Genomic DNA, 11154 nt, shown 5'->3' with positions numbered 1-11154 from the left:
TGAGTAATAGTTATACATGTGTGTGTGTGTGGACACACCAAACCTAATTAAAACTTAATTGGTATTTACTTTATAGTCAATTTTGTAAAAATCATTGTTCAGTTGTTTGTTAATATAAGGCTACAAATTGTGTTGTTCTATGCTATATTAATTATTTGACTATATATGAGAAGTAAAATGGAAACATAGCATGCAAAAGATATAATGTCTTATAAAGATGAGACCTGCAGATTATGAGAAAGAGAGAGATCGATCATAAATAAAGATGATAATGAAGAGAGAATTAAATTTTGCCATATATGTATGTTAAATTGTTAACATAAACATGAAGAGAAGAAGTGAAAAAGATTCAGTATATCCGCATATCTTAACATTAGTTGGGTACATTTAGACTAATAATAGCCCGATTGTGAATTAAATTACACTAAAATAATAGCTAAGCTAATTGCATAAATGAATTACAAAAAATAAAGCAAGTACATGCATGTAGTTTTGTCTGAGTTTTCGTCAACTTCTCGATATCTAGTATAAATTAAGAAATCAAGGATGAAAAGAAAATAATTAAAACGGATTGAAACTAAAGAAACCCTTGCCAATGAAACAATCTGCACACATAAACTGTGATGAAAGAAGTAAAATGAAAGCAGTATAACTAAACACATGCATCTATATAAAATATAGAAGAAATGGAATTTTCGAATTGAGTCTTATAATTGAGAAACAATAACGAAATATTAATGTATATGATCCACCAATATACTGCTAACAAAGAGCAGAAAGTTCACTCATACATCATAAAATGAAAGATTAATTAATGTGATTCATCATCTCTTCATCTTTAGCCTAATTTTCTTTGTATGAGTTCAAAAGAGAGAGAAAAAAACTATGAGCATATTCATATATGCATATGTTCACAAGCATTACGTAATAATATTGAAACAATTAATAATACAAACGTAAAGGGTTTTCACAAGAAAATTGCTATATGAACACAACAACAAGGGAAATTAAAGTAAGCGAAAAAACTAGTAGAAAAACAAACAATATTATCACAAACATAAAATTATATATAATCAAGCCAAAATATAACTAATATTTAATCTTGTTGTGCAGTCATTTGTAGCTTCACTACTCAAAGTTGATCATTCAAGCTGGCTGCAGCACCATGTTGATCATCTGAACCCACCTTTTTGGATAGGACATCAGCGAATTCCCAATCAATGGTGCCAATATTATTGTAGCTGGAAGTGCTTGACTGCTGCTGCTGTTCATTGATATGATTCATGAAATCGTCATCGTTAACCAGAGAATCGAGAAATGAAGAGAATGTATCCGCGTCACAGTTGTCGATATAATCTTCAATGCAGTTGTATCCATGACCATGACTACTTGGTAATAATGACCCCATCATGAACCCACCATCAATTGGGATATTATAATTAGTCGTGAAATTTGCTGCTGCTGCTTGGTGAGTACTTCTGACACCAGCTTCTTCCATGATCTCTAAAGAAGGAGTATTAGGGTTTGAAGTTGATGATGATGATGCAAGTTGATCATGAAGTACTACTTGGTTAAATATTAATGGCTTGTGGGTTGTTGGATCAATCCCTTGACTAATGAGCTTCTTTCTAAGACATGTATTCCAATAATTCTTGATCCCATTATCCGTCCTTCCTGGGATTCTTCCAGCTATCAGAGACCACCTAATTAATTAAGAGAGTGAGCTAGAGACCATAACCACAAAGATTAATTAATTATCACCATTAACAGAAAACCCTAAAATTGTTAGAGCAACAGTCTATATAGTACCTGTTACCAAGCAAGCGGTGAAGGCGAAGAATGAGATCCTCTTCGTCGGGAGCGATGTGGCCGCGCTTTATAGATGGACGGAGATAGTTCATCCACCTGAGACGGCAGCTCTTGCCGCAACGAAGCAGCCCTGCACGCTTCGGCAGGGTACGCCACTAGCCTTCGCCTTCTCTCTTGATGTAATTTGATAAGATTTCATCTTCCTCCGGAGTCCATGGCCCTTTCTTGATACCCACTTTGCTACAACATGGCGTAATCTTCTTTGTACCGTCAGAAGACGATGAAGATGATGGGTTTCTCATTCTTAATTTTGATTAATATTTATATACATGTGGAATAAAGTTGAACAATCTAATCGAAGTTCCTTTAATTTAATTGGTTTCAAAGTTTGATCAAGTCAAAATTTAAGTGGGGAGAGCTGCTGCATAAGGGGAAAGAAGAAGCAACGATTGATTCAAGTAAAGATAACTCTAAAATAGAAATGATTCACACAAAATAGCTAGAATAATATGACCCTATACTGATCAGTTTTTTGTATACTTACACCGACCATATTTAATAAATTCACATCAACTTATGCATTTTTTTTTAGGAGAACTATTGCTAATGATATTTATACCATACAAATTACTGAGATCAGTTTACATCAACTCTGATATGGCACCGTTCAGAGTTTTTAACCCTCTCAAATATTCGAGGGACGCCCAACTCTCATTGTGAGAGAAAAACTGTCTTCACTCAAGCTCTGAGGCTCTAAGGAAGAAAATTTAAATTAAATCCCTGCAAGGCGTCTGCGGGGACTCGAACCACTTCCCTCATATTTGTGAGGGAGTGGCTCTAGCCACTTGGGTTAAGCCCAAGTGATTTAATTTATGCATTAAGTTAGGTGAATTACTATTTTCCTCTGATAATGTGGATTTGAGTTATCCATATTGATGGGTCTATTCCATCAATTATAACTTTTATTTTTTTTTTAATTTGTTACTACAAATTTTATAATCAATCTACTAACTATGATTTAAAAATTTACTATCATTAGAAATATGATCTACCGTTACTTATGAGGGATTTATCTATGTCCATTATTATTCAAGAAAAATTATTTTTCAAACTCATATTTTAAGAGGAAATTTTGTATTAAGCTCACCAACAAAGGGACTTAAAATAATGTCATTAACATTGTTGAAGGCACCCACCTACTACTATAGCCTGGGTGGCAACTATTATAAATTTCTAAGTGCAACATTAAATTTTGTCACTGATGGACTGGAGTTCAGTAGGCCTCTCAACATAATTTCTTATTAAAAATTTAGCTTTATTTTGAGAGGTCCCCGAAAATCTCGGGAAATTTACTAAAATAATCACAAAATTTTAGTGTTTTTCAAATTTGACTCCCCTAATTTTTTTTCTATTATAATTAGTCCAAAATACTCCTATCAAACCATCAGCCGAAATTGTTCTTCTCACTGAATTCTCTCTCAATGCAATGTAATCCACCCGTCATTGGTGGCTTCCTGTCAAATCTCTCACCAAAATCGTTCTTGTCACCCAAGTCCCTCTCAGCAAATCACTGAAATTAGAGTCAATGGTGGCAAAAATCACTAACATCAATTATGCAGTGAGAAGAACCAAGATTAGCTATTTTCTTTATGCTCTATTTCATTAGTTAAGAATGAAATTTGAGAGTAATGTTGGTAGTTGTTTGAGCATAATGTGGTGGTGGTGGTTGTTTGAGACTTGAGAGTGTGCAATGGGCTGGCCATTGCAAGACTTTTGGGTGCCATGAGTGCTGGCCATCGCACGGATATTCTGTCATACAATTGTGTTTTTATGCGATGGGTAGCACCGAGCACAAAAACAGATTTCTTGTATTTTTTTCATAATTTTTATTAATTTATTAATTTATTATTATTATTTTATAAATTTTAATAACAAACAAATTTTGGATTTTGTTATAGATACATTGCGAAAAATAATTTGGCAAAGTGTAATTGACTGGCACTGAGGAACGATATGTGCATGATGAAGTTAGGCTTTGATGATCATTTCCTGGGCTATATTGCAGAGACATCAAAATTTAAAAATGTCCTCAAAACTATCTGGAGTAAGTTAACGCGAAAACAATTATTGTTATTTAAGAATTATATTTTCAGGCATTTTATCAATTTGAAGAGTTATGCATTCAGTAGTGTTATAATCCACAACTTATTGCTTAAGCAAGTGGCACGTGAAGAAATCAATGAAGATTAGCTTTGTTTTCATATTGAAGAGCATTTGATATGTTTATTGATTAGAGAATGGTGCCTAGTTACGAAGCTTTTCAGTGATTGAGATGTCATACCAAAAAATTCAAATACATACGTTGTTTGATAAGTACTTCGATAATAAGTTTAAAGACTTGAAAATCTAATTGACACATGATGAGCATATCTGTCTAAGTTTAGACATAAATTTGACATATTATTTTACGGAATTAATTTAATTAAGGTTGGTCAGAAATTACCTTAAAAAAATGGCTACATTTGACTTTTTTTTTATGAGTGAACCAAATGTAATAAAAAACCAGACATATACTCGCATTATGTTAGTAATTGATGGATTAAAATAGTAATAAAACTAGACGAATATGTCTTACAAGTAGCAAAATTTCTGACAAACCCGATTCGAGCTTTAAAACTTCAAATAATAGAAAAAGAGAAAAAAAAAATTTCCGTTGCCGGGAATCGAACCCGGGTCTTTCGGGTGAGAGCCGAATATCCTAACCGACTAGACTACAACGGATGGTTGGTAAACGTGCGTTCTTGAAAATTTTTATTTGTCTAGAAAAAATTCACAGATGGACAATTCAATTCCATATCGTTGTAATGTAAAAAGGCTATTAAAATGTCCAATTAAACCGAATAAAAAACGTAACCAAACAACCTTTACACCAAAGGGAAAATAATAAAAAGCATCAGTTCTTGCAACTACCAGCCTCTTGATAAGGTCTTAAATTTTTGGGGGCAAGCTCGAGATTTTGCTTCCTACATCAAGCTCTCGGGAGAGAGTTTTGCATATGGAGAAATTTTTTGAATCGTAAGTGCCAAAATTCTATCACAGGAAAATTACAAGGGCCACAATCAGTGAACAAAATTAGTTCTGGTAGGACTGAATCGGCACAATGTAAACTATAAGCCCTTTACAATTCATCCAAAAACAGCCCGAAATCCAAAAATAGTGCAATTTTAAATTCAGACAAACTGATCCTACTCTTCATTCTGACTTTCATCTTTCATAAGCTTGATCATATCATCAATACGAAGAATTGTGATTGCTGCTTCCGTTGCAAACTGTTGACCAGATTTTAAGAAACAAAACAAAATCAGGGGAAAATGTGAAGATAAACTTCACCATAAACTAAAGCATTCATGTGTTTCATGATCATTACCTGAATAATTTTCACTTTGCTCATTGCAGGCTCTATGACTCCAGCTTCCAAGTTGTTACGAATGGTCCCCTTTGCAAGATCCAGTCCCATGCTACATCAATTTGACAAAGCAAAATCAAATACACAATAGAGAATAGAAACACAATCAGGTATGCTATTGGTTGAGGATGAACCATAATCCATAAAGCAGAATACCTAGACAAGTGTTTTTTATCAGCCTTCGTTTGTGCAGCATGGTGGTAGGCCCGTAGTTTTGCAACCAACTCAGTCGCATCCTTAGCAGCATTTACAGCAAGCACCTGCAGCAGCATAGAAGCATTAAAACTATCTCAACATAATAAGACAAGTGGAAATAAGACATTAAAGTTCGTGCATTGAGCCTCCAAAGCTCATATTAGACCTTTGGTATGATTAATAAAGATTCAGCAAACTCAGCAAGTGCCAACTGCTCTCGGGATCCTAGCGTTGTAGCTAGGTATTCCAAATAGACAGACAAGGCAGACTCAACTGCACCTCCACCTGCCACCACCTGCATTACCAATACAACAATGAACAAAGAAGAGTTAATACAAGAATAACAATAAGTACTCCCTGTATTCAATGCCCAATTTTGGAAGCCAAACAGATTCAAATCATTTCCATATTTGGAGCTCATTTTATGTATATTTCCCACACTTTGAATGGCAAAGGCCCATAAAAACCAATACTCTTATCTATAATAGGTTTCTCATGTCCTAATCAATATCATTCCACCAGATATTCCTATTCCATTATCTAAACTTGGAAAAAACATGAAGAAAAAAGTCTAAATTTTAAATGTATCAATTTAAAACTCAGAAAGTAAATAGAAGAATATAATCTGAAAGTGCTGAAGTTTACCGTGTTGGATTCAAGGGTCCTCTTGACAGTACATATAGCATCATGCAGGGCTCTCTCCATCTCATCAAGCATATAGTCATTTGCTCCTCTAAGTATCAAGGAAACCTAGAGAAAAACAAGACAGGGAGGCCCCCCCCAAAAAAAAAAAAAAATAAGGCTTCACCAATCAAAATAATAAGCATTTATCAATAATTAATCCAATATGCTATATATTAAATTCAAACTTGATAAACTGTCTTCTTATTTTGCATTGGCCAAATAAAAAACACAGAAAATGTTGCTACCCTGCCTTTTAACTCTGTTGGTAAAGCAGTTGGGTGGAGTTGAAGGCTTAGGCTTGATTACCACTCCAGATGAATAGAAACCTCAAAATGATACTAGGAACTTTACCTAAAATGATGTACTGGGAACTTTACCCAAAATGAGTCATGTCCGAAAGATATAAAAGGTTTTAAAGTTGAGCAGTCACCAAATTTATAAATGCGAATTAAATTAAACCACATACCGCACTTGTAGTTTTAGTCCCCTTTATCATAATCACATCATCATCGGCAACACGCTCTTCTACCACTTCATCAGCAGATCCAAGAAGTGACGAATCAAATGTTTCCTCCCCTTCCATGTCAGCGAATGTTGAAACCTGACAAATTGACAACCAATTAACAACATGCTCAATAGAATATCAATTCATCTATGAAGGAAAATGCTAATGTCAACCACACAAATGACATGAAAATAGGATCTCAACTCCAAGTCTGGTAGGTTGGTTCTTCAACATGCAAAATACTAATGTCAACCACACAAATGACTTGAAAATAGGATCTCAACTTCAAGTCTGGTAGGTTGGTTCTTCAACATGCAAAATACCCTTAGCACTCATTAGTTAGCAGAGTAAAGTCCTGTAGGTTCCAATACATAAAATGGAAGACCAAATGTGGATTAACTCAAGTTATTTAGTATAACAGAAACAATTTGGCCATTTCTCCAACAAAAACAGGTTAAACTCTGAGCGCTCAGGAAGAGTCTATACAGAAGTCAAAACATAAGAATTGTTCAATCATAAACCTTTAAGCTCATTTCCTCAATGATAGCACAAGCATTTAGTGAGGTCAAAAGCAGATTAGAGTAGTTATGGAAGTCAGTGATATGACTGAGCTTGTTTAAAAAAATACCATAGTTGCACCAGTTGCCTTGGCAATGTGTCGCATATCCTCCTTCCGAACACGTCTAACAGCAATAGCCCCAGCCTCCACAAAGTACTGAGAACCAAACAAAAAAAGCATGTTATACATATGACAAAGCCAGGCTCACACACATGGTACAAGGTAAACTAGAAATAAAAACAAGGCACACAAGTACAGCCGGCTAAGCATGGGACGAGGCCATCCTGAGCACACTGTTGCAGAATCACTAATTTTACATGGTTATCACATTTCCCAAAATATTATTGATTTTGCATAGAAACAGTTCATTTGGAAATATTTTTGGACAAAACACCATAAAGCTAGAGGCATGATATTTGTAAATGCAGAGTATATAACACAATATTGTCACATGGCTAAGCAGGCACTAAACAAAAGGGGAAAAATATAAACGGCTTGCCTTCAGTGCCATGTCATCGATGCCTTTTGTTGTCAGAATAACATTGGCTCCAGCTTTCAGAAGTTTCTCAATACGTTCCTTCGTCATATCAGCTTCTCTGTGAAAGCAGTGGTATCATCAGAGACCGATTAAGTGATTAACATAAATTAAGTGTCCATTAAAGAAAGGAAAATAGAACAAAACAACTGAAGCTATAACCCAACTGCTGCTTGAAGAGAAGATGCAGTATTCACAAACAAAGGAATCAATAACTAAAGTGACTGAATCATCCAAGCTATTTGCAGTTCAAAGACACAAAGACCTTCAATTTTTCTTCGGTCATAGTCCAGCTATAAGTTCATAGTTGTTTCTTTTTAATCTGATAACACAATTCATAGTCCAGCCATAAGTTCATAGTTGTTTCTTTTTAATCTGATAACACAATCTTCCATTCTATAATTAATAGGTTCAAAAAGGGAGAGATACGACCACACTATCACCATGCATGCTCCCATATCTAAATATACAGGGCAAAACCAATCAAACTGGCTGCAATCAGATATAGAATGTTTTAAAAGAGTGAACAGCATAATAAAATCCATGTTGTAAATTACAACCCACTGTCAGATCACCTTTGACGAATTTTCTCAAGTTCCCTCGGATCGGTGACTAAGACTTGGACACCCAATTGCATTTTTGTCTTCTGGAGATTAAAGTCAAGACAGGCAATCTTTGCAGGGGCAACTCTAAGAGGCATTCCTTGAGCAGCACGAAAAGCGTTAAGAGCATACCCATTTAGAAAGTAGCTATCTCTGGCACTTTTGCCATGAGCTTTCAAAATATTGATCCCCTGGAATGTGCAGAAAGTAACTATTAGTATTGCAACTTTTGCAAACAAAAGCAGCACCAAAAAGATAAATAAATAAAGAAGTACTTTACATGTTGGAAAATGAAACTCCAAGAAAAGAAACATAAAACATCTTTCAATCCCATAATAGGATCGACATACGGGTAATATATTGAACAATCATAAAATACCAACCTTGATTGGGTACTTGACTTCACCTCGTTGATTAGTCATCTTTACTGCTTGAACTGCTTCTACAACCTAGAAAGAGATCAAAACATTAATTACAATTGAAATACATGATACATAATACAGATTAACGTTTTTTTTTCCCCTTCTTTCATTTTTGGATATGATAAGATAAAGATAGATGTAGCAGTAATAAAATATTGTCCTGGAGCATCAAAATACGGCTCAGTGACAAGTGGGATTAACTTATAACAAGGCATGAAGGAATATGAATATGTTTCAATGAAAATCTATATTTTTGCGACAAGAGCATACCAAATTAGCAAAGAAGTCGCTGTCACCACCAATCAACTTCGAGGACATGCTTGTCTTGGCACAATTTACCAAAGAATCTTTTCCAAGCTTTTCCACCTGTAAAAAAGAAACCATGAAAGACGCTAACCAATGAAACAAATACCAGAATGCTTAATTATAAAAATAAAAAATTAAATCAATGATTTACTGCTTATCAGACATATAGATTGAATACCGGAGACTTACCTTCACTGCCAACTTTTCGTCAACATACTTGCATGCTTCCCTCATTGCAAGCTATCCATATGATCAAAAAATGAGAAAATATGGAGGATAAATCTATAATGAAACGAACGAGTTAAACAAGAGTAACTCACTCTGTATCCACTGATAATAGATGTTGGGTGAATCTTATTCCGAACCAGATCATTAGCCCTCTGCAAAAAGTATGATAAAATCATAAATTACCACCAAGTCCGCATACTCCCATATAAAAAATTTCCTACTAATCCGTAAGAGTTTAAAGCTGAGAATGAAGACAAAAGTATCAGCATATCATCTAGCAAAACACTAGCTTCAATTACCTTCAGCAACTCCGCAGCGACAATAACCACTGATGTAGTTCCATCTCCAACTTCCCTATCTTGAAGCTCAGCCAACTCCACAAGTACCTGTCACCTCAGAAAAGAAAAATCAAACATAAGGAACTGTGAATAAATAAGAATCATAGCAAACATATAGTATACAATGAGAAAAAAAGTAACTATTATATCCTACCTTGGCAGCCGGATGCTCAACTTCTAACATCTTCAGAATTGTAGCACCGTCATTAGTTATTGTTACATCACCAATATCATCAACAAGCATCTGCAATTAATCCACAAAAAAAAAGCTTTTAATGAAATACACACACTCAATAACTCAACTAAGCTATTCAAATTGCACCTTTTGCAGTATTAACAGAAATGAAAAATACCTTGTCGAGTCCAACAGGACCGAGCGAGGATTTAACAATGTTAGCAACTGCTTGACACGCCATCACTATATACACACATATAAACGAAACAAAACAATCTTCAGTCAAAACTTGAAAGAAAATGAATGATATGCGAACAAATTTTTAGAGTGAGAGAAGGCGAGTACCGTTTTGAGTGCGAACATCTTGGCCGGCTTGGCGTTCACCTAGAATATCAAGCGTTTGTGATGAAATAGCCATTTCTATAACTCACGATAAGAGCAAAACCCTAGATCTGGTATGTGATAATAGTGAGTTGAGTGAGTTGAGGCTTTTGAGTTTAGTGGGAAGTCGAGAAATTGCAGGCGGCCTCTCCAGTCGAAGGTTCAAAGACAAACGGTGAGGTTTCAATTAATTAATTTATTTTTTCAGGTTGAAAAGAACAAAATATAAAAGGCCAATGGGCTGCGAGCCCATTCCCACGACCATGCACTTACGGTTTGAGTGTACTTTAACGGTGGTGCATAGGTTTGAGTCCGAATAATAGTTAGAACTTAATTTTCCTCTCAATAAAAATAGATAAGGTGAAATTATTTTTTTATAATACTGGATAGAGTAAATATTTCTTCGATATAATGTGAGGGTCGAAATTTAATAATAAAATAAATATCTCTTTGTTATGTGAGGGTAGAAATTTAAATTATGCCATAATAGATATTCCTTCGCTATAATATGAGGATAGAAAATAGATTTTTAACTGTAAATATTAGTAGAATTGTTCTTATAATATATTAGTATATAAAAAAAAAAAAGAACAAATATGAAAGGAGAATGCTTTCTTTTTTACTTAATTGTAAAATACTAAAGTTGAAATTAAGGCCCTTGCGTATACACTTTGGTCTTATGACGTTGGGAATTCTTGGGTCTTTTTAACTCATATATTATTCAACAAGGGTCAAGGATCTAGGTTTTTTTACTTGAAGTTGGAACCCTTTATTTATTTTGAATGGTTTGTAATTTGTACTTAAATATTGAGAATCCTAACATTATCTTTTATTTTTATACAATATACAATAAAAAATAATATTTTAATGCCAAGAAAATAACATAAAGATTAGAATGACCATATGCAGAATTGATATGGTTCTGGTTTGTTCCTGCTGTTTAAATATC

At 34.4% G+C, this 11154-nt stretch overlaps 2 protein-coding genes and 1 non-coding gene across 3 annotated transcripts; all 3 read right to left on the bottom strand.

Moving 5' to 3' along the window:
- Window positions 1-1132: 1132 nt before the first annotated feature.
- LOC18047333 (transcription repressor MYB5) lies at window positions 1133-2111 on the bottom strand. The gene is given in 2 exon segments (XM_024187540.1): window positions 1133-1703; window positions 1810-2111. Coding segments are annotated over 2 exon segments (873 nt in total).
- Window positions 2112-4517: 2406 nt separating this feature from the next.
- Window positions 4518-4590, bottom strand: TRNAE-CUC. The gene has a single exon. It is a non-coding gene; the product is annotated as a tRNA-Glu (tRNA).
- Window positions 4591-4771: 181 nt separating this feature from the next.
- Window positions 4772-10401, bottom strand: LOC18047332 (T-complex protein 1 subunit alpha). Its single transcript, XM_006443381.2, has 17 exons — window positions 10170-10401; window positions 10003-10067; window positions 9804-9893; window positions 9611-9697; window positions 9404-9463; window positions 9273-9323; window positions 9048-9143; window positions 8739-8804; window positions 8329-8546; window positions 7718-7814; window positions 7288-7374; window positions 6621-6755; window positions 6116-6220; window positions 5637-5765; window positions 5432-5535; window positions 5237-5327; window positions 4772-5138 (listed from the first exon to the last, which is right to left on the bottom strand). Exons 1-17 carry the CDS (start codon window positions 10240-10242, stop codon window positions 5055-5057), a joined length of 1638 nt encoding a protein of 545 aa, XP_006443444.1. The 5' UTR covers window positions 10243-10401; the 3' UTR covers window positions 4772-5054.
- Window positions 10402-11154: the final 753 nt, after the last annotated feature.

Source organism: Citrus clementina, unplaced genomic scaffold (assembly GCF_000493195.1).
Source record: "Citrus clementina cultivar Clemenules unplaced genomic scaffold, Citrus_clementina_v1.0 scaffold_3, whole genome shotgun sequence".
NCBI lineage: Eukaryota > Viridiplantae > Streptophyta > Magnoliopsida > Sapindales > Rutaceae > Citrus > Citrus x clementina.
Note: the sequence above shows the minus strand (reverse complement) of the source record. Positions and strands in the feature narration are given on the sequence as shown.

Excerpts from the sequence above, each read along its gene's own strand:
- LOC18047332 (XM_006443381.2), bottom strand. The coding sequence starts at position 10,242 with ATGGCTATTTCATCACAAACGCTTGATATTCTAGGTGAACGCCAAGCC. Across the intron at positions 10,068-10,169 it reads AGATGTTCGCACTCAAAACG|TGATGGCGTGTCAAGCAGTT; the intron begins GTACTCGCCTTC and ends GTGTGTATATAG. Across the intron at positions 9,144-9,272 it reads ACGAAAAGTTGGCAGTGAAG|GTGGAAAAGCTTGGAAAAGA; the intron begins GTAAGTCTCCGG and ends TCTTTTTTACAG.